Source organism: Salmo salar, unplaced genomic scaffold (genome assembly GCF_965601325.2).
Source record: "Salmo salar unplaced genomic scaffold, fSalSal1 ptg000781l, whole genome shotgun sequence".
Taxonomy (NCBI): domain Eukaryota; kingdom Metazoa; phylum Chordata; class Actinopteri; order Salmoniformes; family Salmonidae; genus Salmo; species Salmo salar.
In genome coordinates this window covers 261,828-289,821 of record NW_027675496.1, presented here as the reverse complement: position 1 = coordinate 289,821, position 27,994 = coordinate 261,828, and the positions used below count along the sequence as shown (strand labels likewise).

Below are 27,994 nucleotides of genomic sequence, written 5' to 3'. Positions count from 1 at the left end.
GATTCATGACAAACGTCAACATGAGACAGGGAGAAGCAATGTAAAATCAATAACAAAATTGTTTCCACAATTAACATGCTTTTTCTTGTTTCATGTATGTTTTATTATGAAAAGTACAATATATCCATGTATACTTGTACAACTATGGAGCGTATGTCCACATATAACTGTACAATTTATTTTTCCAACATAAAAGACAAGAAATGTTCACATTGGTATTTTAACAGTGTTATTGTAAGAGTTTAAATGTTTAAACAGAGTATACATCTAAAACAGGAAAGTACATACCAGAGGAGGCTGCTGAGGGGAGGACGGCTCATAATAATGTCTGGAACAGAGTGAATGAAATGGAACACATGGAAACCACGTGTTTAATACCATTCCACTTATTCCACTCCAGCCATTACAAGCCTGTCCTCCCCAAATAAGGTCCCACCAACCTCCTGTGGTACAAACACAAACAGTAAAATATATAGTGCTGGAATGTCTGTTTGATGGTCCTCATTTGAAGGTCCTGTGTCAAGGTCCTCACAAATATAGGGAGACGAGTATGCGTGTGTGTGTCCTGTGTGTGTGTCCTGTGTGTGTGCCCTGTGTGTGTGTGTGTCTGGTGTGTGTGTCAAGTGTGTTTGTCCTGTGTGTGTACAGTGAGTGTCCAGTGTGTGTCTGTGTCTGGTGTGTGTGTCAAGTGTGTTTGTCCTGTGTGTATGTGAAAGTGTGTTTGTCCAGTGTGTGTGTGTGTGTGTCCAGTGTGTGTGTGTGTGTGTGTGTGTGTGTGTGTGTGTGTGTCAGGTTATTATTTACAGGGACACTGAGGAGTCGTAATCAACCCAAAACCCTGGATAGAGGGGCTCAATGAATGCGGAGGTGAATGTGATCAGGTGGGTCAGTGTGTCAGAGGAGGCTCTATAGAAGGACAGAGTGCCGGCTGACCAGTCCAGATACACTCCTACTCTGTGGGAGCTGGAGGAGGGGACGTCTATGGTAGTGGGATTATTATTGTGCCAGGCAATGTAACTGTTGTCAGAGCAGGACAGACTCCAGGACTTGTCATTGTGTCCAAGCCAACAGTCATCACCCCATCCTCTCCTGTTGATTCCTTTATATGTCACTCCTATACCAGCCCATCTCCCACTCCACTCTACCTCCCAGTAACAGCGCCCAGTCAGACTCTCTCTACACAGCACCTGTCTACAGTAGTCAAATCTCTCTGGGTGATCAGGATACGGCTGCTCCTCTCCCCTACATGTCACCTTTCTGTTCTCCTCAGACAGAGAGAGGTGTCTGTCTACTGTGTTTAGGTCCAGTGTGAGATCACAGACATCTGATGGATGAAACCAGACACAATATTAGAAATCATCATCATTCACATTAGAATATTAACTCACTTTTCACTAATTCATTTAATGTAGATGTTTCTAGGTATCAAAAGGAGAAGTTAAGGTAACTTGAGACTTGTTGAATGATCATATGTTATACTGTATGGTAATATAAAACACACTTATTCACACACACACACACACACACACACACACACACACACACACACACACACACACACACACACACACACACACACACACACACACACACACACACACACACACACACACACACACACACACACACACACACGACACACACACACACACACACACCTGTATGCATACATGAACACAAACACACATTTCTTATGTAAGACAAACACACCACACACACACACACAAACAGTGAACACACACACACACACACACACACACACACACACACATTGTCATATCAACTCTTTGTAAACGTTGGTGTCCCTGATTTGTGCTTCTGTAGAACTACAGATGATATTTAATATGACCAAGTCAGTAATGATGGTGGTCTTTGACTTAACTTGAATTAAGACTTATTCTTAGTCATATTCTTCACAGCAGTCAACACTCACATTTTCTAAGTCCAGGTTTCATTCTGTTCTCTCCACCATGTTCCACACTGTAGCGGTAAGCAGAAGAACAGACAGTCATTGAGGGATACACCTGAACTCACACACACACACACACACACACACACACACACACACACACACACACACACACACACACACACACACACACACACACACACACACACATTCACACTTTAAGCGTTGGTAAGAATGGTTGTGTGTGTGTGTGTGTGTGTGTGTGTGTCCACTGTGTGCGTGTGTGTCCAGTGTGTGTGTGTGTGTCCAGTGTGTGTGTGTGTGTGTGTGTGTGTCCAGTGTGTGTGTGTGTGTCCAGTGTGTGTGTGTGTGTCCAGCGTGTTTGTGTGTGTGTGTCCAGTGTGTGTGTGTGTTTGTGTGTGTGTGTCCAGTGTGTTTGCGTGTGTGTGTGTGTGTGTGTCCTGTGTGTGTGTGTCCACTGTGTGTGTGTGTGTCCAGTGTGTGTGTGTCCAGTGTGTGTGTGTCCAGTAAGTGTCTCCAGTATGTGTGTGTGTCCAGTGTATGTCCAGTGTGTGTGTGTCTAGTGTGTGTGTCTCAAGTGTGTGTGTGTGTCCAGTGTGTACAGCAAGTGTTTCCTGTGTGTGTGTGTGTGTGTGTGTGGACACTGGACACACACAGGACACACACTAGACACCCACACACACTGGACACACACACAAACACACTGGACACACACACTGGACACACACACAAACACACTGGACACACACACTGAACACACACACACACACTGGACACACACAAACACACACTGGACACACACAAACACACATTGGACACACACAAACACACACTGGACACACACTGGACACACTGGACACACTGGACACACACAGTCAGCATATAACTTTGTCCATGTGGTGGAAAGAATGTTTGTCTTAACTATCCTGATAAGTCAAACATGTCTGATATGAACATTGAACAAAATAAATAAATACAGTAGGGGAAGAGGTAGTTGTTTGGGCTAAATTATAGATTGGCTATGTACAGGTGCAGTGATCTGTGAGCTGCTCTGACAGATGGTGCTTAAAGCTAGTGAGGGAGATAAGTGTTTCCAGTTTCAGAGATTTTTGTAGTTCGGTATGCTCTGGTCTGAGTCGCGCTGTACAAAACTGGCGATAGCTTTTCGAGCTAAGGGATAGCTGATGACCGCCAACTCCAACGTAAACTGGCCAACCTCTGGCTAACCTCTGGCTTCTGTTGTGGATTTCAGAGTTGAGGTAAATAATATATATATTTTATATATTTTCTTTAATTGGTTGCAGAGTGTTTTGACATTGAGTTTTTAGAAAAAAATATATAAAAAGATATGCGAAGAAAATATGTAACTATATATATATATATATATATACACGGGACACGACAAGAGGAGGGTAAAGGACGTCTGACTGCCATTTTGGAATGAACATTGACATAAACCCTCTACATACTTGAGTTTCTCCAGTCTGCAGTGTGGATCCTCCAGTCCAGCAGAGAGCAGTCTGACTCCTGAGTCTCCTGGGTGATTGTAGCTCAGGTCCAGCTCTCGCAGGTGTGAGGGGTTTGACCTCAGAGCTGAGACCAGAGAAGCACAGCCTTCCTCTGTGACTCCACAGCCTGACAGCCTGCAAAGAGTCAAATCATATTAAAATCAAACTGCTATTCTTTGGTGGTGAAAATAGTGGCAGTATATTTGTTTCTACATTTTCAGATACATCAGTGTCCTGAAACCTTCCATATCTATTCGTAAATGGATGTTTCATTATTAGAAATGACAAATTATCAACGTTTTGCCTGCAGATAAAAACATGTATAGTATGAATATTTGAGTAGACTGACCAGACCAGTTTAAAAGCAGTATCAGTCAAAAGACAGACTATATATCAATTTCAATAGACATTCCATCCCATTTAACTATCTGAAACACCTATTTAATTCTATTAACATTTTTTTTTGTTTTATTGTGAATTTAGATTTAGATTTATTGTGAAGATAGATTTATCAGATTTAGATTGTATTGAGTATACAGTCCACACCATATCTATTTTGACAGTGAAGATAACATTTTAAATGTGGCTCTAAACTCCAACATTTTGGATTTCAGATCAAATGTTTCATATGAGGTGACAGTATATAATGTAACATTTTATTTGAGGGTATTTTCATACATATCTGTTTCACCATTTAGAAATGAAAGCACTTTATGTATCTAGTCCCCTTTTTTGAAGAAGTCATAAGTATTCAGACCAATTCACTTATAGTGTATTAAAGTAGTCAAAAGTTTAGTATTTGGTCCCATATTCTTTGACTGCAATGGCAACATCAAGCCTGTGACTGCCATGATTGAGAAAGATCATGAAAAATAATGAAAAATAATGAGTGAGAGAGTTACAGAGGCTACAACAAAACATACTAACCTCTCACCATTACCAATAACAGAGGCTACAACAAAACATGCTAACCTCTCACCATTACCAATATCAGAGGCTACAACAAAACATGCTAATCTCTCACCATTACCAATAACAGAGGCTACAACAAAACATGCTAACCTCTCACCATTACAAATAACAGAGGATACAACAAAACATGCTAACCTCTCACCATTACCAATAACAGAGGCTACAACAAAACATGCTAACCTCTCACCATTAACCTCAAATAAAAGGTGACATTCTGTACTGTCACCTAATATAAAATGTTTTATCTCAGATCTAAATTGCTGGAGTATAGAATCAACTTGAAAACTGTAAGCTTCACTGTCCAAACACATATGGTGTGGACTATGTGTGTCTGGTAAACACATGTGGATCTGGTGAACAGTTATCACTTGTTGACCAACTACAGGAATACTGACCTCAGAGTCTCCAGTTTACAGTGGGGATTCCCCAGCCCAGCAGAGAGCAGCTCCACTCCTGAATCCTTCAGGTCATTGTTACTCAGGTCCAGCTCTCTCATGTGTGAGGGGTTTGAACTGAGAACTGAGGCCAACACTTTACAGGATGTGTTTCTGAGTTTACAGCCAGTGAGTCTGCCAACACAGAAGAAATACAATAACAGACAGGTTGTATTAAAATGATACGTTTAGCTTTCTCTGTTTACGCTGTTACCCGTTTACAAATAATGTGTTGGGTTTGACCTCAGAGCTGAGACCAGAGAAGCACAGCCTTCCTCTGTGACTAGACAGCCTGACAGCCTGCAAAGAGTCAAATCATACTAAAATCACACTGCTATTCTTTGGTGGTGAAAATAGTGGCAGTATATTTTTTCAACATATTCAGATATATCAGTGTCCTGAAACCTGCCATATATATTCATAAATGGATGTTTCATTATTATAAATGATCATAATATTACTTGTAGAGAGAAAATGTATAGTACAAATATTTGAGCACTGACCAGACCAGTTTAAAAGCAGTATCAGTCAGAAGACAGACAGTGAGGTATCAGATTTAGATTGTATTGAGTATACAGTCCACACCATATCTATTTTGACAGTGAAGATAACATTTTAAATGTGGCTCTATACTCCAATATTTTGGATTTCAGATCAAATGTTTCATATGAGGTGACAGTATATAATGTCACCTTTTATTTGAGGTTATTTTAATACATATCTGTTTCACCGTTTAGAAATGAAAGCACTTTATGGATCTAGTCCCTCTATTTGAAGAAGTCATATGTTTTCTGACCAATTCACTTATTTTTATTTATTTATTTCACCTTTATTTCACCTTTATTTAACCAGGTAGGCTAGTTGAGAACAAGTTCTCATTTTCAACTACGACCTGGCCAAGATAAAGCATAGCAATTTGACACATACAACAACACAGAGTTACACATGGAATAAACAAAACATACAGTCAATAATACAGTAGAACAAAAGAAAACATAATGTCTATATACAGTGAGTGCAAATGAGGTAAGTTAAGGCAATAAATAGGCCATGGTGGCGAAGTAATTACAATATAGCAATTAAACACTGAATACTGGGGTGCAAAGGAGCAAGATAAATAAATAAATACAGTATGGGGATGAGGTAGGTAGATTTGATGGGCTGTTTACAGATGGGCTATGTACAGGTGCAGTGATCTGTGTGCTGCTCTGACAGCTGGTGCTTAAAGCTAGTGAGGGAGATATGAGTCTCCAGCATCAGAGATTTTTGCAGTTTGTTCCAGTCATTGGCAGCAGAGAACTGGAAGGAAAGATGACCAAAGGAGGAATTGGCTTTGGGGGTGACCAGTGAGATATACCTGCTGGAGCACGTGCTACATGTGGGTGCTGCTATGGTGACCAGTGAGCTGAGACCAGGCGGTGTTTTACCTAGCAGAGACTTGTAGATGACCTGGAGCCAGTGGGTTTGGCGACGAGTATGAAGCGAGGGCCAGCCAACGAGAGCGTACAGGTCGCAGTGGTGGGTAGTATATGGGGCTTTGGTGACAAAACGGATGGCACTGTGATAGACTGCATCCAGCTTGTTGAGTAGGGTATTGGAAGCTATTTTGTAAATGACATCGCCGAAGTCGAGGATTGGTAGGATGGTCAGTTTTACGAGGGTATGTTTGGCAGCATGAGTGAAGGATGCTATGTTGCGATATAGGAATCCGATTCTAGATTTACTTTTGGATTGGAGATGCTTAATGTGAGTCTGGAAGGAGAGTTTACAGTCTAACCAGACACCTAGGTATTTGTAGTTGTCCACGTATTCTAAGTCAGAGCCGTCCAGAGTAGTGATGCTGGACGGGCAGGCAGGTGCGGGCAGCGATCGGTTGAAGAGCATTCATTTAATTTTACTTGCGTTTAAGAGCAGTTGGAGGCCACGGAAGGAGAGTTGTATGGCATTGAAGCTCGTCTGGAGGGTTGTTAACGCAGTGTCCAAAGAAGTTCCAGAAGTACACAGAATGGTGTCGTCTGCGTAGAGGTGGATCAGAGACTCACCAGCAGCAAGAGCAACATCATTGATGTATACAGAGAAAAGAGTCAGCCCGAGAATTGAACCCTTTGGCACAGCCATAGAGACTGCCAGAGGTCCGGAAAACAGGCCCTCCGATTTGACACACTGAACTCTATCAGAGAACTAGTTGGTGAACCAGGCGAGGCAGTCATTTGAGAAACCAAGGCTGTCGAGTCAGCCAATAAGAATGTGGTGATTGACAGAGTCGAAAGCCTTTGCCAGGTCGATGAATACGGCTGCACAGTAATGTCTCTGTTCGATGGCGGTTATGATGTCATTTAGGACCTTGAGCGTGGCTGAGGTGTACCCATGACCAGCTCGGAAACCAGATTGCATAGCGGAGAAGGTACGGTGGGATTCAAAATGGTCGGTAATCTGTTTGTTAACTTGACTTTCAAAGACCTTAGAAAGACAGGGTAGAATAGATATAGGTCTGTAGCAGTTCGGGTCTAGAGTGTCCCCCCCTTTGAAGAGGGGGGTGACCGTTTCAGCTTTCCAATCTTTGGGGATCTCAGACAATACGAAAGAGAGGTTTAACAGGCTACTAATACGGGTTGCAACAATTTCGGCAGATAATATTAGAAAGAGAGGGTCCAGATTGTCTCGCCCGGCTGATTTGTATGGGTCCAGACTTATAGTGTATTAAAGTAGTCAAAAGTTTAGTATTTGGTCTGATATTCCTTGAACGCAATGACAACATCAAGCCTGTGACTCTACTCAAGGTTGTAAACTCATTGGTTGCATTGGCAGTTTGTTTTGGTTGTGATTTGTAGAATCACAAGCTTGATGTAATCACTGCAGACATGGAATATGGGACCTATACTAAACTTATGACTACTTTAATACAATATCAGTGAATATGTCCAAATATGTAAGACTTCTTCAAATGGGAGAACTAGATACATAAAGTGCTTTCATTTCTAAATGGTAACACAGATAAATATGAAAATACACTCAAATAAAAGGTGACATTCTGTACAGTCACCTAATATTTATCTTTTACCTTTATTTAACTAGGCAAGTCAGTTAAGGACAAATTCTTATTTTCAACGACAGACTAGGAACAGTGGGTTAACTGCCTTGGTCAAGGGAAGAACAACAGATGTTTACATCGTCAGCTCGGGGATTCGATCCAGCAACCTTACGGTTACTAGTCCAACGCTCTAACCACTAGGATACCTGCCTAGCACTCTTATCTCAAATCCTAAATGTTGGAGCATAGCACCAACTTTAAAACTGTAAGCTTCACTGTCCAAACACATATGGTGTGGACTATGTGTGCCGGGTAAACACATGTGGATCTGGTGAACAGTTATCACTTGTTGACCAACTACAGGAATACTGACCTCAGAGTCTCCAGTTTACAGTGTGGATCCTCCAGTCCAGCAGAGAGCAGTCTGACTCCTGAGTCTCCTGGGTGATTGTAGCTCAGGTCCAGCTCTCTCAGGTGTGAGGGGTTTGACCTCAGAGCTGAGACCAGAGAAGCACAGCCTTCCTCTGTGACTAGACAGCCTGACAGCCTGCAAAGAGTAAAATCATATTAAAACCACACTGCTGTTCTTTGGTGTTGAAAATAGTGGCAGTATATTTTCTCAACATATTCAGATATATCAGTCATGAAACCTTCCATATCTATTCATAAATACATTAATGTATCATTATTAGAAATGACAAATTATCAAAGTATTGCTTGTAGATAGAAACATGTATAGTACAAATATTTGAGTAGACTGACCAGACCAGTTTAAATGCAGTATCAGTCAAAAGACAGACAGTGAGGTATCAGATTTAGATTGTATTGAGTATACAGTCCACACCATATCTATTTTGACAGTGAAGATAACATTTTAAATGTGGCTCTAAACTCCAACATTTTGGATTTCAGATCAAATGTTTCATATGAGGTGACAGTATATAATGTCACCATTTTATTTGAGGATATTTTCATACATATCTGTTTCACCATTTAGAAAAATAATAGCACTTTATTTATCCAGACCCCCTATTTGAAGAAGTCATAAGTATTCAGACCAATTCAGTATTAAAATAGTCAAAAGTAGAGTACTTTGTTGTACACTCATTGGTTGCATTTGCTGTTTGTTTTGGGTTATGTTTTGCCCAATAGTAACTGAATATTGGATGAATACTGGAGTAATTTTATGTCTAAGTGAGTAGATAACATGTTTCTAAACACTACAAAATTAATTCTGATGATAACATGATTAATACAAATCATGAATGAATCATGAATAATAATGATGAGAAAGTTACAGAGGCTACAACAAAACATGCTAACCTCTCACCATTACCAATAACAGAGGATACAACAAAACATGCTAACCTCTCACCATTACCAATAACAGAGGATACAACAAAACATGCTAACCTCTCACCATTACCAAAACCAGAGGCTACAACAGAACATGCTAACCTCTCACCATTACCAATAACAGAGGCTACAACAGAACATGCTAATCTTTCACCATTACCAATAACAGAGGCTACAACAGAACATGCTAACCTCTCACCATTACCAATAACAGAGGCAACAACAAAACATGCTAACCTTACACCATTACCAATAACAGAGGCTACAACAAAACATGCTAACCTCTCACCATTACCAATAACAGAGGCTACAACAAAACATGCTAACCTCTCACCATTACCAATAACAGAGACTACAACAAAACATGCTAACCTCTCAGCATGACCAATAACAGAGGCTACAACAAAACATACTAACCTCTCACCATTACCAATAACAGAGGCTACAACAAAACATGCTAACCTCTCACCATTACCAATAACAGAGGCTACAACAAAACATGCTAACCTCTCACCATTACCAATAACAGAGGCTACAACAAAATATGCTAACCTCTCACCATTACCAATAACAGAGGATACATCAAAAAATGCTAACCTCTCACCATTATCAATAACAGAGGCTACAACAGAACATGCTAACCTCTCACCATTATCAATAACAGAGGCTACAACAAAACATGCTAACCTCTCACCATTACCAATAACAGAGGCTACAACAAAATATGCTAACCTCTCACCATTACCAATAACAGAGGCTACAACAAAACATGCTAACCTCTCACCATTACCAATAACAGAGTCTACATCAAAACATGCTAACCTCTCACCATTACCAATAACAGAGGCTACAACAAAACTTGTTAACCTCTCACCATTACCAATAACAGAGGATACAACAAAACATGCTAACCTCTCACCATTACCAATAACAGAGGATACAACAAAACATGCTAACCTCTCACCATTACCAATAACAGAGGATACAACAAAACATGCTAACCTCTCACCATTACCAATAACAGAGGATACAACAAAACATGCTAACCTCTCACCATTACCAATAACAGAGGCTACAACAAAACATGCTAACCTCTCACCATTACCAATAACAGAGGAGGTTAGCATTTTATCTGATCTTTGTTCCTCTATAACTTTGTTATTCGGGCCTCTCGAGTGGCGCAGTGGTCTAAGGCACTGCATCACAGTGCTAGCTGTGCCACTACAGATTCTGGGTTTGAGTCCAGAATCTGTCGCAGGAGGCCGCGACCGGGAGACCCATGGGGCGGCGCACAATTGGCCCAGCATTGTCCTGGATAAGGGGCCAGCAGGGATGTCCCTGTCCCATTGTGCTCTAGAGGTTTCTGTGGCGGGCCGGGTGCAGTCCATGCTGACACGGTTGCCAGGTGAATGAGGTTTCCTCCGACACATTGGTGCAGCTGGCTTCTGGGTTAAGTGGGCATTGCATCAAGAAGCAGTGTGGCTTGGCTGGGTTGTATTTTGGAGGACACACGGCTCTTGACCTTTGCCTCTCTCGAGTCCGTACAGGAGTTTCAGCGATGAGACAAGTTTTGGATACCATAAAAGGGGTAAAAAAAATGTTTAAGAACCAATAACAGAAGGTTTTTTTCTGATCCTTGTGCCTCTATAACTTTCTCATTCATCATTTCATGATTATTCATAATCATGGTAGCATCCACATGAATGTAGAAGTGTTCAGAAACATCTTCTATTCTTACTGACAATACAAGTGAAGTGACTCCAAAATGACAGGACATTATTCACCATTCAGTTTCTATTAGGAAAAACATCATCCAAAACACAACCAAGACAAACTGCAAATGAATTCAACAAGTTAGTAGAATCACAAGCTTGATGTAATCACTGCAGGCATGGAACATGGGACAAAATACTAAACTTATGACTACTTTAATACAATATAAGTGAATTTGTCCAAATAATTAAGACTTCTTCAAATGGGAGAACTACATACATGATTTGCTTTCATTTCTTATCAGTAACACAGCTATGTATGAAAATACCCTCAAATAAAAGGTGACATTCTGCACTGTTGCCTGATATGAAACATTCTATCTCAAATCCAAAATGCTGGTGCATAGCACCACATTTAAAACTGTAAGCTTCACTGTCCAAACACATATGGTGTGGACTATGTGTGTCTGGTAAACACATGTGGATCTGGTGAACAGTTATCACTTGTTGACCAACTACAGCAATACTGACCTCAGAGTCTCCAGTCTGCAGTGGGGATTCTCCAGTCCAGCAGAGAGCAGCTCCACTCCTGAATCCTTCAGGTCATTGTTACTCAGATCCAGCTCTCTCAGGTGTGAGGGGTTTGAACTGAGAACTGAGACCAGAGAAGCACAGCCTTCCTCTGTGACTAGACAACCTGACAGCCTGCAAAGAGTAAAATCATATTAAAATCACACTGCTATTCTTTGGTTGTGAAAATAGTGGCAGTATATTTTTTCAACATATTCAGATATATCAGTGTCCTGAAATCTGCCATATCTATTCATAAATTAACTTATTATTATTATAAATTATCATAATATTACTTGAGTAGACTGACCAGACCAGTTTAAAAGCAGTATCAGTCAAAAGACAGACAGTGAGGTATCAGATTTAGTATTTGGTCCCATATTTTTTGAACACAACTACTACATCAAGCCTGTGACTGCCATGATTGAGAAAGATCATGAATAATAATGAGTGAGAAATGTTACAGAGGCTACAACAAGACTGTAAAATCTCCTTCCAGACTCACTATAAGCATCTCCAATCCAAAGTTAAATCTAGAATTGGCTTCCTATTTCGCAACATAGCATCCTTCACTCATGCTGCCAATCATACCCTCGTAAAACTGACCATCCTACCGATCCTCGACTTCGGCGATGTCATTTACAAAATAGCTTCCAATACCGTACTCAATAAACTGGATGCAGTCTATCACAGTGCCATCCATTTTGTCACCAAAGCCCCATATACAGTGGGGGAAAAAAGTATTTGATCCCCTGCTGATTTTGTACTTTTGCACACTGACAAAGAAATAATCAGTCTATAATTTTAATGGTAGGTTTATTTGAACAGTGAGAGAAACAATAACAAAAAAATCCTGAAAAACACATGTCAAAAATGTTATAAATTGATTTGCATTTTAATGAGGGAAATAAGTATTTGACCCCCTCTCAATCAGAAAGATTTCTGGCTCCCAGGTGTCTTTTATACAGGTAACGAGCTGAGATTAGGAGGACACTCTTAAAGGGAGTGCTCCTAACCGCAACTTGTTACCTGTAAAAAAAAAGGACACCTGTCCACAGAAGCAATCAATCAATCAGATTCCAAACTCTCCACCATGGCCAAGACCAAAGAGCTCTCCAAGGATGTCAGGGACAAGGTTGTAGACCTACACAAGGCTGGAATGGGCTACAAGACCATCGCCAAGCAGCTTGGTGAGAAGGTGACAACAGTTGGTGCGATTATTCGCAAATGGAAGAAACACAAAAGAACTGTCAATCTCCCTCGGCCTGGGGCTCCATGCAAGATCTCACCTCATGGAGTTGCAATGATCATGAGAACGGTGAGGAATCAGCCCAGAACTACACGGGAGGATCTTGTCAATTATCTCAAGGCAGCTGGGACGATAGTCACTAAGAAAACAATTGGTAACACACTACGCCGTGAAGGACTGAAATCCTGCAGCGCCCGCAAGGTCCCCCTGCTCAAGAAAGCACATATACATGCCCGTCTGAAGTTTGCCAATGAACATCTGAATGATTCAGAGGACAACTGGGTGAAAGTGTTGTGGTCAGATGAGACCAAAATGGAGCTCTTTGGCATCAACTCAACTCGCCGTGTTTGGAGGAGGAAAGCTGCCTATGACCCCAAGAACACCATCCCCACTGTCAAACATGGAGGTGGAAACATTATGCTTTATGCTTTGGGTGTGTTTTACTGCTGAGGGGACAGGACAACTTCACCGCATCAAAGGGACGATGGACGGGGCCATGTATCGTCAAATCCTGGGTGAGAACCTCCTTCCCTCAGCCAGGGCATTGAAAATGGGTCGTGGATGGGTATTCCAGCATGACAATGACCCAAAACACACGGCCAAGGCAACAAAGGAGTGGCTCAAGAAGAAGCACATTAAGGTCCTGGAGTGGCCTAGCCAGTCTCCAGATCTTAATCCCATAGAAAATCTGTGGAGGGAGCTGAAGGTTCGAGTTGCCAAACATCAGCCTCGAAAAATTAATGACTTGGAGAAGATCTGCAAAGAGGAGTGGGACAAAATCCCTCCTGAGATGTGTGCAAACCTGGTGGTCAACTACAAGAAAAGTCTGACCTCTGTGATTGCCAACAAGGGTTTTGCCACCAAGTACTAAGTCATGTTTTGCAGAGGGGTCAAATACTTATTTCCATCATTAAAATGCAAATCATTTTATAACATTTTTGACATGCGTTTTTCTGGATTTCTTTGTTGTTATTCTGTCTCTCACTGTTCAAATAAACCTACCATTAAAATTATAGACTGATCATTTCTTTGTCAGTGGGCAAACATACAAAATCAGCAGGGGATCAAATACTTTTTTCCCTCACTGTACTAACCTCTCACCATTAACCTCAAATAAAATGTGACATTCTGTATATTCACCTAATATGAAACATTCTATCTGAAATCTAAAATGCTGGAGCATAGCACCAAATGTAAAACTGTAAGCTTCACTGTCCAAACACATATGGTGTGGACTTTGTGTGCCTGGTAAACACATGTGGATCTGGTGAACAGTTATCACTTGTTGACCAACTACAGGAATACTGACTTCAGAGTCTCCAGACATAAACCCTCTACATACTTGAGTTTCTCCAGTCTGCAGTGTGGATCCTCCAGTCCAGCAGAGAGCAGTCTGACTCCTGAGTCTCCTGGGTGATTGTAGCTCAGGTCCAGCTCTCTCAGGTGTGAGGGGTTTGACTTCAGAGCTGAGGCCAGCGAAGCACAGCCTTCCTCTGTGACTAGACAGCCTGACATCCTGACAAAGAGATCATCATGACTTCACAGACACACTGCTAATTTAACACCGGTAGCATAGAAGGACAAAGGAAAATGCATTTGGTTTAATCTCTCTAACAACATATAGATTAATCTTCTGTCTCCTAGAATTGTGTGGTCATTCTGTTATACTAATGGGAAAATCAATGCATTTATTCAATATGTTTTTAAACATAATATTATATACAAATTATAATACGTATTATTCTCTAAACTGAATATTTCTTCCTGATGATTAATTCTTATATGTCATTTTATGTACTCACAGAGCAGCTCTGGAGGCTTTGACCACTGGCAGCAGCCTCAGAAGACCTTCCTCTGATCTGGAGTATTTCTTCAGGTCAAACACATCCAGCTCCTTTTCTGAAGTCAGCAACACAAAGACCAGAGCTGACCACTGTGCAGGTGACAGGTTGGGTTTTGAGAGACTTCCTGATCTCAGGTAGCTTTGGATCTCCTCCACTAGAGAATGGTCATTCAGTTCATTCAGACAGTGGAACAGATTGATGCACCTCTCTGGAGAGGGATTCTCCCTGATCTTCTCCTTGATGTACTTGACTGTTTTTTCATGGCTCTGTGAGCTGCTTCTTGTCTTTGTCAGTAGACCTCGTAAGTGCTTCTGATTGGACTCCAGTGAGAGGCCCAGAAGGAAGCGGAGGAAAAGGTCCAGGTTTCCTGTCTCACTTTGTAAGGCTTTATCCACAGCACTCTTGTAGACAGTAACTTCAGGCTTGTCTTTTGTTTGCAGTTTGTCCATTAGATTCTCATTGTTGTTGATGAATGAGAGGAACACATAGACAGCAGCCAGAAACTCCTGAATGCTCAGATGAACGAAGCAGTACACCTTGTTCTGGTACAGAACACATTCCTCTTTAAAGAACTGTGTGCACAATCCTGAGTACACTGAGGCTTCAATGACATCAATGCCAGCCTCTTTCAGGTCTTCTTCATAGAAAATCAGATTGCCCTTCACTAGCTGTTGAAAAGCCAGTTTTCCCAGTGACAGAATGCTCTCGTTATTCAAGTGTGGATCTGTCTCTTCTTTCCCAAGATACTTTTCATTCTTCTGTTTGGTATGAAACACCACAAGGTGTGTGTACATCTCAGTCAGAGTCTTGGGCATCTCTTCTCTCTTATGTTTCAGCATGTGTTTGAGGACTGTTGCAGAAATCCAACAGAAGACTGGAATGTGGCACATGATGTGGAGGCTCCTTGATGTCTTTATGTGTGAGATGATTCTGCTGGCCAGGTCCTCATCACTGAATTTCTTCCTGAAGTACTCCTCCTTCTGTGGGTCATTGAACCCTCGTACCTCTGTTACCTGGTCAACACACCCTGAAGGGATCCTATTGGCTGCTGCAGGTCGGGTAGTTATCCAGAGGAGAGCAGAGGGAAGCAGATTTCCCTTGATGAGATTTGTCAGCAGAACATCCAGTGAGGTTGACTCTGTGACGTCACAACAGATCTTGTTCTTCTGGAAGTCTAGGGGCAGTCGACACTCATCCAGACCATCAAAGATGAACAGAACTTTGTACTTGTTGTAGATGGAGATTCTTGATTGTTTGGTTTCCATTGAGAAGTGATTAAGAAGTTCAATGAAAGTGTGTTTGTCCCCTTTCATCAAATTCAGCTCCCGAAAAGGGAATGAAAATACAAATTGAACATCCTGATTTGCTTTTCCTTCAGCCCAGTCCAGAATGAACTTCTGCACAGAGACTGTTTTTCCAATGCCAGCGACTCCCTTTGTCAGCACAGTTCTGATAAGTTTGTCTTGTCCAGTTAAGGGTTTGAAGATGTCGTTACATTTGATTGCAGTCTCTGGTCTTGCTTGTTTCCTGGTTGTTGTCTCAATCTGTCTCAGCTCATGTTCATTATTGACCTCTCCTGTTCCACCCTCTGTGATGTAGAGCTCTGTGTAGATCTTATTGAGAAGTGTTGGGTTTCCTTGTTTAGCGATCCCCTCATATACACATTGAAACTTCTTCTTTAGATTAGATTTGAGTTCACGTTGGCAAATCACAGCAAGCTCATCTGAATCTAGAAATAACACAGAAGATATTAATATTACGTCTGTTTTAATGCCTACAGTATTGTAGGACTGTTATAACATTTGAAATTATAATCATTTATTCTCTTAACTGTCTGTATAAATGTGTAAATGTTTTCATAATGCATTACAGACTGGTGTAACTGATTATATTATTATTGGTGTTATTGATGGTATTATTAATGTTGTCTCTCTCTCTCTCTCTCTCTCTCTGTCTCTGTCTCTCTCTCTAAATTAATCACCACAACACATCCCTTCTGCTACTTGTTGAGGCCACTAGGTGTTGTGTTAAGGCTGCTACAATATCATTGAGTTACACAGCTACTTTAGCTGTACTTTAGCCACAGCTTTTAAATGTTATAAAACAGCATTCAACATGAGGCAGACAGATCTTACATTTCTCCAGTGTGTCAGCAAGCTCCTTCTGGTTCATTTTCCTCAGGACGTGCAGTGTGATCTTCAGAGCCCCCTCTCTGGCACTGCTCTCCTGCTTCTCATCTTCAGCGTCCACCACTTCCTCATCCTGCTTCTGACTCTCAAAGCCTTCTGGGAGTTCTGGACTAAGAATCCTCTTGAACATCTTCAGCTCGTTCTTCACAAATGTCATCATTTTCTCTTCAAGCAACTGAAATAAATCAAGTAAATAAGTTAAGCAAGAGAAGAAATGCTTTCTCATTAACACAATAATGAATAATTGACAGATCAACTTTACTTGAGGTAAACAAAAACAAATGTACATAACAGGACCACATACACTGAATATAGAGTCCAGGTCTGTTTGATGACTCTGGGAAGACTGACCACTGAGAATCTCTGACTCTGATCTCTCCTGTTGGTTTCTGTGGACAAAACATGAGATTACACACACACACACACACACACACACACACACACACACACACACACACACACACACACACACACACACACACACACACACACACACACACACACACACACACACACACACACACACACACACACACACACACACACACACACACACACACACTGAGGGAATGTTGTGTTTGTTTAATATTGTTTTAGGACTATGAAAATGGACTAAAGGATTAGCCTGTGGATTATGAAAACAACAAAATGAAATGGGAAAATGGGAGAGGAGAAATGACTAGAGACAGTGTTGTTTAACTCACTGACCATGACCCATGAGTTCTTCTTACCTTTGTTCAGTAGAAAAGTCTCCCTCCCTAAAATGTATAGGATGACCCATGGACTGGTCACTCTTCATGGACACACAGCTGGGTACAGGGGAGGCTGGTCTCTCCTGCTTGATTGGACTTCAACACAACAGAGAAAAACATTACATCTCTCATCTACTCTGATCTCAGATGGGGAAACATAAGAAGAGTTTCATTCCAAAACGCAACATATCACTTTACAGAAATGTTCGGAAATTAGCTTTTATGTCTTAAAGACATTATGAAAGAGATTGGTGTGTTTTTTCACTATCTAATCATGGCATGGGGTTGTTCAATGACAGACATTTATTTGTTTAAAATCTATCACTTGATGGTTTCATTTAAGAAACAAATGCTTTTTTGTGCATAATGCTATGTATCTGCCTCACTCTCAGAGAAATCAGTAGTACTGCTAGGTTTAATACAGTAATAATATATATCTGCCTCACTCTCAGAGAAATCAGTAGTACTGCTAGGTTTAATACAGTAATAATATATATCTGCCTCTCAGAGAAATCAGTAGTACTGCTAGGTTTAATACAGTAATAATATATATCTGCCTCTCAGAGAAATCAGTAGTACTGCTAGGTTTAATACAGTAATAATATATATCTGCCTCTCAGAGAAATCAGTAGTACTGCTAGGTTTAATACAGTAATAATATATATCTGCCTCTCAGAGAAATCAGTAGTACTGCTAGGTTTAACACAGTAATAATATATATCTGCCTCTCAGAGAAATCAGTAGTACTGCTAGGTTTAATACAGTAATAATATATATCTGCCTCTCAGAGAAATCAGTAGTACTGCTAGGTTTAACACAGTAATAATATATATCTGTCTCACTCTCAGAGAAATCAGTAGTACTGCTAGGTTTAATACAGTAATAATATATATCTGTCTCACTCTCAGAGAAATCAGTAGTACTGCTAGGTTTAATACAGTAATAATATATATCTGCCTCTCAGAGAAATCAGTAGTACTGCTAGGTTTAATACAGTAATAATATATATCTGCCTCTCAGAGAAATCAGTAGTACTGCTAGGTTTAACACAGTAATAATATATATCTGCCTCTCAGAGAAATCAGTAATACTGCTAGGTTTAATACAGTAATAATATATATCTGCCTCTCAGAGAAATCAGTAGTACTGCTAGGTTTAACACAGTAATAATATATATCTGTCTCACTCTCAGAGAAATCAGTAGTACTGCTAGGTTTAATACAGTAATAATATATATCTGCCTCTCAGAGAAATCAGTAGTACTGCTAGGTATAATACAGTAATAATATATATCTGCCTCTCAGAGAAATCAGTAGTACTGCTAGGTTTAATACAGTAATAATATATATGCCTCACTGTCAGAGAAATCAGTAGTACTGCTAGGTTTAACACAGTAATAATAGTATATTTCTGTCTCACTCTCAGAGATCAGGCTATACGGATAGTTAGAGGTATGAGGCTATAAGGAGTACCAGTACTGAGTCAATATGCAGGGGTACCAGGTAGTTGAGGTAATAATGAGACTATAAGGAGGACCAGTACTGAGTCAATGTGCAGGGGTACCAGGTAGTTGAGGTAATAATGAGACTATAAGGAGTACCAGTACTGAGTCAATGTGCAGGGGTACCAGGTAGTTGAGATAATAATGAGACTATAAGGAGTACCAGTACTGAGTCAATGTGCAGGGGTACCAGGTAGTTGTGGTAATAATGAGACTATAAGGAGTACCAGTACTGAGTCAATGTGCAGGGGTACCAGGTAGTTGAGGTATTAATGAGACTATAAGGAGGACCAGTACTGAGTCAATGTGCAGGGGTACCAGGTAGTTGAGGTAATAATGAGGCTATAAGGAGTACCAGTACTGAGTCAATGTGCAGGGGTACCAGGTAGTTGAGGTAATATGTACATGTAGGTAGGGGTAAAAGTGACTAGGCAATCAGGATAGAGATTATATCTCTTCATCCAGGGAGTGCGCACACACACACACACACACACACACACACACACACACACACACACACACACACACACACACACACACACACACCCACACACACACACACACACACACACACACACACACACAGGGAGGGAATATTGTGTTTGTTTAATATTGTTTTAGGACTATGAAAATGGACAAAAGGATTAGCCTATGGATTATGAAAACAACCAAAAGAAATGTGAAAATGGGAGAGGAGAAATGACTAGAGACAGTGTTGTTTAACTCACTGACCATGACCCATGAGTTCTTCTTACCTTTGTTCAGTAGAAAAGTCTCCCTCTCTAAAGTCTATAAGAGGATCCATAGACTGGTCACTGGTTTCATTACAAAACGCTATATATCACTTTACAGAAAGCAGCTTTTATTGTTTAAAGAAATTATGTATTAATTATTACATCTCTCACAGACAAGGATTTGTTTAAAATCTATCACTTGATGGTTTCATTTCAGAGACAAAAATCATGTTTTTTTATGCAAAATGCTATATATCTCCCTCACTCTCAAATGTGACCGACCGGCTCAATTTGGTAATTAACTAAATAACTACATATATAGTGATTTTGGTTTATGTCAGTTTAATTGTTTGTTATGGTATAAGTTGTTATTTTATGATTGTAAGTGATAAAATTAACTAGTAATTCTGAGTAATTACTACTTTAGTAAGGAATAACACATTTTTCAGTACTACTGCAGTTGCTAAATAATTCCAATAGATGGAAGCATAAGACCACAATGACATTTCAGAAGGTTAGTTTAGTTTTCTCCCTGGATACACCACCACTCCCTGCGCTTCTTTCTGTCCCTTTCCACACTGCTAACACAAGAGGAAGGACTGAAAAAACATTTAACACATTACTGTGAAGTAATATAACGATGATTCATGTTTATTATGACCTGTTTTATGCTCATGTTTTACACTTCATTAATATAACGATTATCATTAAGCCTGAACATTAATTCAGTCACCTCTGGTCGAGAAAAACATATTTTCCCAGTACATTCATTCTCTAATTCATCAACCAGCATCGACCTGCTTTGTCTTCTCGCGCAGCCAATGGGCATGTTGAGGTAAATTTAATTTAAAGGTCAAATGTTGAGGTAAATTTAATATAAAGGTAAAATGTTGAGGTAAATTTACTAACCGGGAGGGTTGAATGATGTAATTGATTGGAGGGCTGGAAGATGCACTCTTGTCTTTTCTATTCCGAGGTTGTTTACTCGCAATATCAGATATTAAGATTACTTTTTATAATGCATGTAATGTTATACTAAGGTTGAGGGTCTGACTAGTAATTATTTACCCAGGGTTCAATACCTGCTATAATCACTATTTGTTGCTCTCCCAAAAGCAACACAGCCCTAACACGAGATATATAACTAACTAAAGTAATGAGTGACCATTTTAGAAAATCATGGGACACATAGTCAGTGGTTGCATGCTATTTTATGTCAATCATATTGCTGCTTGTAGCCTATAACTGATGCTTCGTGGTCTTATGCTGCCATCTATTGGAAATATTTACCAATTAAAAGTTATTAATTCACGTAAGGACATTGGTGAGGCAGCTGAGAAATAAAGTGTATTTTTCCCATTAATTCCTTAGATCAGTCTCAAACCTGCCCCACCTATCCTACACCAATTGTTGCACTTTCAAATAGAGATTACTAGGTCACCCAGTTCAAACCACATTTTTGAAAAATAAAACGAATGTGGCTTGTTTATAATAAATAATAAATGTAATAAAATAACAAAACAATAAAAGCAAAATGCTTATACAGGTTTTGAATAACAAAATAATCAAAATGCTATTTAGTACTATAATAGTTTCTAGAAGTGTTCTACGCTACCCTAGAAACAGGGTTAGGGGTTAAGGCTAAAATAGGTTATACGTAGGGTTAGAGTTTCTGTACAGCACTTTGTGACATCTGCTGATGTAAAAAGGTCTTCATAAATACATTAGATTGATTGTTAGGTTTCGGGTTTTAAAGGTATAAAACATTCTGGGTTTATAGCTCTCTTACCCCTGTGTCCTTCTGTGGGTTCTACATAACTCATTCATGACACCTTCTTGGCTCATAATCTGAGGTAGCAACTGCTTCAGATCTACAAATCAATGAGCTAGACCTGTCCATTTGGTTTGCAACTCAGTGAACCTGAGCAGCAATCACTCAATTCGATGCCTACAAATGAAGATTTCGATGCATATCAAATTTCAAGCAGCCATTTAGAAACAAGATGTCGTAAAAAAAAAAATCTAATTTTAAAAATAGCATTTTGGCTGTTTAAATGGGCCACATCACATCACAACAAAAAGAGGACATGCAGTAATAATAATAATAATAATAATTACAAAAATATATACCCATCAAAAATCTATTAGTTGAAAATCTGAGAACAGTAATATTGAAGGTACCCATAAACAACCATTTCTGATTAAAAAACAAATGTGAATATTTTGGAAATAAACTCTTAATAATTATTTCAAAAATTGTCATCTCACCTCTTGGCTTTGGTGTCATGTTCCCTAGAGAGTCTCATTTTAGAGGCAGGGCCCCCCTCCTCTCTCTCCCCAGAGAGACTCCTTTTAGAGGCAGGGCCCCCCTCCTCTCTCTCCCCAGAGAGACTCATTTTATAGGCAGGGCCCCCCTCCTCTCTCTCCCCAGAGAGACTCATTTTAGAGCACTGTCCCCTGTAAACAGAGATCCAGCATGATGGTTGTGGTTAACACAGTAACAACTAAACAGAGATCCAGCATGTTGGTTGTGGTTAACACAGTGACAACTAAACAGAGATCCAGCATGTTGGTTGTGGTCAACACAGTGACAACTAAACAGAGATCCAGCATGTTGGTTGTGGTTAACACAGTGACAACTAAACAGAGATCCAGCATGTTGGTTGTGGTTAACACAGTGACAACTAAACAGAGATCCAGCATGATGGTTGTGGTTAACACAGTGACAACTAAACAGAGATCCAGCATGTTGGTTGTGGTTAACACAGTGACAACTAAACAGAGATCCAGCATGTTGGTTGTGGTTAACACAGTGACAACTAAACAGAGATCCAGCATGTTGGTTGTGGTTAACACAGTGACAACTAAACAGAGATCCAACATGTTGGTTGTGGTTAACACAGTGACAACTAAACAGAGATCCAGCATGTTGGTTGTGGTTAACACAGTGACAACTAAACAGAGATCCAGCATGTTGGTTGTGGTTAACACAGTGACAACTAAACAGAGATCCAGCATGTTGGTTGTGGTCAACACAGTGACAACTAAACAGAGATCCAACATGTTGGTTGTGGTTAACACAGTAACAACTAAACAGAGATCCAGCATGATGGTTGTGGTTAACACAGTGACAACTAAACAGAGATCCAGCATGTTGGTTGTGGTCAACACAGGGACAACTAAACAGAGATCCAGCATGTTGGTTGTGGTTAACACAGTGACAACTAAACTGAGATCCAGCATGTTGGTTGTGGTTAACACAGTGACAACTAAACAGAGATCCAGCATGTTGGTTGTGATTAACACAGTGACAACTAAACAGAGATCCAGCATGTTGGTTGTGGTTAACACAGTGACAACTAAACAGCGATCCAGCATGTTGGTTGTGGTCAACACAGTGACAACTAAACAGAGATCCAGCATGTTGGTTGTGGTTAACACAGTGACAACTAAACAGAGATCCGGCATGTTGGTTGTGGTCAACACAGTGACAACTAAACAGAGATCCAGCATGTTGGTTGTGGTTAACACAGTGACAACTAAACAGAGATCCAGCATGTTGGTTGTAGTTAACACAGTGACAACTAAACAGAGATCCAACATGTTGGTTGTGGTTAACACAGTGACAACTAAACAGAGATCCAGCATGTTGGTTGTGGTTAACACAGTGACAACTAAACAGAGATCCAGCATGTTGGTTGTGGTTAACACAGTGACAACTAAACAGAGATCCAGCATGTTGGTTGTGGTTAACACAGTGACAACTAAACAGAGATCCAGCATGTTGGTTGTGGTTAACACAGTAACAACTAAACAGAGATCCAACATGTTGGTTGTGATTAACACAGTGACAACTAAACAGAGATCCAGCATGTTGGTTGTGGTTAACACAGTGACAACTAAACAGAGATCCAGCATGTTGGTTGTGGTTAACACAGTGACAACTAAACAGAGATCCAACATGTTGGTTGTGGTCAACACAGTAATTCTTTAATGTCAATTGTTATCATTAATTAATTATCTCCTATAAAACATTTCCTAACAGACATAGAAACAGTCAGGTGATTTAATGCATCAAGTGAACATGTAGTTGTGAAATGACATCTCCATGGTAACTGTCAATAATAATAATAAGTCACTGTTTGTTAAAGTAGTTCTAGACAGTACAGCAACAATAATAATAATAATAAGTCACTGTTTGTTAAAGTAGTTCTAGACAGTACAGCAACAATAATAATAATAATAATAAGTCACTGTTAAGGTAGTTATAGACAGTACAGCAACAACAATAATAATAATAATAATAATAAGTCACTGTTAAGGTAGTTATAGACAGTACAGCAACAATAATAATAATAATAATAATAATAATAAGTCACTGTTTGTTAAGGTAGTTATAGACAGTACAGCAACAATAATAATAATAATAAGTCACTGTTTGTTAAAGTAGTTCTAGACAGTACAGCAACAATAATAATAATAATAATAAGTCACTGTTAAGGTAGTTATAGACAGTACAGCAACAACAATAATAATAATAATAATAATAATAATAATAAGTCACTGTTTGTTAAGGTAGTTATAGACAGAACAGCAACAATAATAATAATAATAATAATAAGTCACTGTTTGTTAAGGTAGTTATAGACAGTACAGCAACAATAATAATAATACTAATAATAATAACAACAACAATAATAATAATAATAAGTCACTGTTTGTTAAGGTAGTTATAGACAGTACAGCAACAACAATAATAATAATAATAATAATAATAATAATAAGTCACTGTTTGTTAAGGTAGTTATAGACAGTACAGCAACAACAATAATAATAATAATAATAAATCACTGTTTGTTAAGGTAGTTATAGACAGAACAACAACAATAATAATAATAATAATAATAGTAATAATAATAATAAGTCACTGTTTGTTAAGGTAGTTATAGACAGTACAGCAACACAAGGCCATGTCTCACAATTATTTGTATTCACTAACAGTAGACTATTTATTGTCTTTCAATCTGTTATTTTCTAAATGTATCTGAGAATGTAGACAGAAGGGCTAAAACGGACATGATTGATCTGAGGGGGATCTTTGATCCTGGAGCGCTACCCTCCGGTAGGGTCTCACTCCAACCCTGTTCCTGGAGCACTACCCTCCGGTAGGGTCTCACTCCAACCACAGCTGTAACTAACCTGATTTATCTTATAAACCAACTAATTATTTTAATCAGGTGACTAGTTTTGAATAGGAATGAAAACCTACAGGATGGTATCTCTCCAGGAACAGGATCGGGAGCCCTGTTTTAAAAGATGCATGAAATCCATCCTCCAATTTTTTCTGACTATTCAGCTTCAGCTAACCGTGCTAAAATCTTATTAGAAATCAGTTTTTTTTTTGTAACAGTAACGTTACCATTTACCTGGTAATTAAATATAATTTATTTAGAATTGATCAGAATAATGTTTATTGTATTCTCAAATTGAAAGTGCTCCCTCGCGCTCCTCAGCACTACACCCATGGTGATAAGAGATCATAGATCAAACCTACTCTTGACTATTAAATGTCTGACTACGACCTAACTTTATAATAGTGTGTAAGTAGCTTCTAGACTTACCAGTCTGCTCGTCTTTCCTTCAAATCAATACTTTTACCCGACTTCTGTTGCCGAGAAATGTGCGCCACAGTTTCAACATCCATTTCGTACGTGCATTAGCCCACGAACTTCCTTTCAACTTCATGAGGAAATGACATAACAGAATTCCTAAACCCAGAGACCAACATCCCGAGTCTACTGGGACCGCTGGGGAAGCAGACTGTAGGAAGTAGACCGATGCTGTGATTTGGGGTTTGAGAAGTCAGAAGTGAAAAATTCCTCCTTAGTTGTACATTTTCTCTAAATCTAAAGGCAAAACCTAGATTGGAGCCAATGTCTTAAGTATTTCAACATGTTATTACTCCAACTTCGTGAAAGAGACAAACTGACACGTTATTATTTTAGTCAAAAACGACTTTATATCGAAGGAGTGTCTTTGGTTTGACTGCCTGCACATGCTCAGTTCTACATACTTTTGTATATCTAGTGTGTGTGTATATATATATATATATAAAAATAAAAAATAAAATATATATATATATATATATATAAGTGTATAAAATTGAGCACACAGCCATGCAATCTCCATAGACAAACATTAGCAGTAGAATGCTCAGTGACTTTCAACGTGGCACCATCATAGGATGCCACCTTTCCACAAAGTCAGTTCATCACATTTCTGCCCTGCTAGAGATTCCCTGGTCAACTGTAAATGCAGTTATTGTGGAGTGGAAACATCTTGGAGAAACAACGGCTCAAGCGTGAAGTGGTAGGCCACACAAGCTCACAGAACGGGGCAGCCAAGTGCTGAAGCGTGTTTTCTGGAGTGATGAATCACGCTTCACCATCTGGCAGTCCGACTGTCACGTCTGGGATTGGCGGATGCCAGGAGAACCCTACCTGCCCCAACGTATACTGCCAACTGTAAAGTTTGGTGGAGGAGGAATAATGGTCTGGGGCTGTTTTTCCATGGTTCGGGCTAGTCTCCTTAGTTCCAGTGAAGGGAAATCGTAACGCTACAACATACAATTACATTCTAGATGATTCTGTGCTGGCAACTGTGGCAACATTTTGGGAAGGCCCATTCCTATTTCTGATTGACAATGTCCCTGTGCACAACGCGAGGTCCATACAGAAATTGTTTGTCGAGATTGGTGTGGAAGAAATTGACTGTCTTTCACAGAGCCCTGACCTCAACCCCGTTGAACACCTTTGGGATGAATTGGAACGTCAACTGTGAGCCAGGCCTAATCACCCAACATCAGTGCCCGACCTTCCTAATGCTCTTGTGGCTGAATGGAATCAAGTCCCCGCAGCAATGTTCCAACATCTAGTGGAAAGCCTTCCCAGAAGAGTGGCGGTTGTTATAGCACCAAAGGGGGGACCAACTCCATATTAATGCCCTTGACTTTGGAATGAGATGGTCGGTGAGCAGGTGTCCACATACATTTGGTCATGTAGTGTATATTTGATGCTGTTTGTAAAAATCATGACACCATTTTAGTTGTAGTTATAACATACTGTAGTCTAAAACCATTTTAGTTACAGTATAACATACTGTAGTCTAAAACCTTTAACTAGTACATTTGGGAACAGGACATAATGTCATATTTTCCAAATGGTTTCGTTATCAGAAATGACCAACTTCATGACATGACACTGACATGGGTGACTTCCACGTCTCCTTTTTCCGTTAAATTCATAATCTATGCTGGAGATCCCCCTTAACAAAGCCTTGCCTTAGTCTATCCAGTGGACAAGCCTTCTGCCATGCCTGGATATTTTCAGAAAAAAGTACCAACACTTCAAAATTAAATATCACTTGGGATAATCTTCCAAAGACATTGACTTTTATTCAAATAACAGATTGTACCTGTCCAGCTCCAGGTTCCCCAGAAGGACCAGACACCACCATCTCCTCAGACCAGGCTGAAGGACCAGACACCACCATCTCCTCAGACCAGGCTGAAGGACCAGACACCACCATCTCCTCAGACCAGGCTGTAGGACCAGACACCACCATCTCCTCAGACCAGGCTGAAGGACCAGACACCACCATCTCCTCAGACCAGGCTGAAGGACCAGACACCACCATCTCCTCAGACCAGGCTGAAGGACCAGACACCACCATCTCCTCAGACCAGGCTGAAGGACCAGACACCACCATCTCCTCAGACCAGGCTGAAGGACCAGACACCACCATCTCCTCAGACCAGGCTGAAGGACCAGACACCACCATCTCCTCAGACCAGGCTGAAGGACCAGACACCCCCATCTCCTCAGACCAGGCTGAAGGACCAGACACCACCATCTCCTCAGACCAGGCTGAAGGACCACACACCACCATCTCCTCAGACCAGGCTGAAGGACCACACACCACCATCTCCTCAGACCAGGTATATCAGGCTGAAGGACGAGAACAGTCACAATGCATTTCCAATTGCTCATTTCGAGAATCTGTAAATTCTAAATTAATACCTTTTCTGCATTTGACATAATACCACTTACGATCAAGTAATCAAATGGAGTGTCTGTGGCAAAATATCATGTGTACTGGAAAGAAAACACATAATGAATAAAACACAATGTTAATTACTCATTATAAATGTATG

At 40.0% G+C, this 27,994-nt stretch overlaps 2 protein-coding genes and 1 long non-coding RNA gene across 3 annotated transcripts; all 3 read right to left on the bottom strand.

The window, feature by feature from the left end:
- Positions 1 to 76: 76 nt before the first annotated feature.
- On the bottom strand, positions 77 to 3,711 carry LOC145877277 (stonustoxin subunit beta-like). Its single transcript, XM_082972575.1, has 4 exons — positions 3,680 to 3,711; positions 3,400 to 3,573; positions 1,934 to 1,980; positions 77 to 1,324 (listed from the first exon to the last, which is right to left on the bottom strand). Exons 1-4 carry the CDS (start codon positions 3,709 to 3,711, stop codon positions 801 to 803), a joined length of 777 nt encoding a protein of 258 aa, XP_082828701.1. The 3' UTR covers positions 77 to 800.
- Positions 3,712 to 13,720: 10,009 nt separating this feature from the next.
- On the bottom strand, positions 13,721 to 17,043 carry LOC145877275 (NLR family CARD domain-containing protein 3-like). The gene is made up of 3 exons (XM_082972574.1): positions 16,742 to 17,043; positions 14,565 to 16,335; positions 13,721 to 14,278 (listed from the first exon to the last, which is right to left on the bottom strand). The coding sequence occupies exons 1-3, from the start codon at positions 17,019 to 17,021 to the stop codon at positions 14,056 to 14,058; spliced, it is 2,274 nt and encodes a 757-aa protein (XP_082828700.1). The 5' UTR covers positions 17,022 to 17,043; the 3' UTR covers positions 13,721 to 14,055.
- A 37-nt stretch (positions 17,044 to 17,080) lies between these two features.
- Positions 17,081 to 25,611, bottom strand: LOC145877276 (uncharacterized). The gene is made up of 4 exons (XR_014391629.1): positions 25,404 to 25,611; positions 22,051 to 22,239; positions 17,527 to 17,643; positions 17,081 to 17,184 (listed from the first exon to the last, which is right to left on the bottom strand). It is a non-coding gene; the product is annotated as an uncharacterized LOC145877276 (long non-coding RNA).
- Positions 25,612 to 27,994: the final 2,383 nt, after the last annotated feature.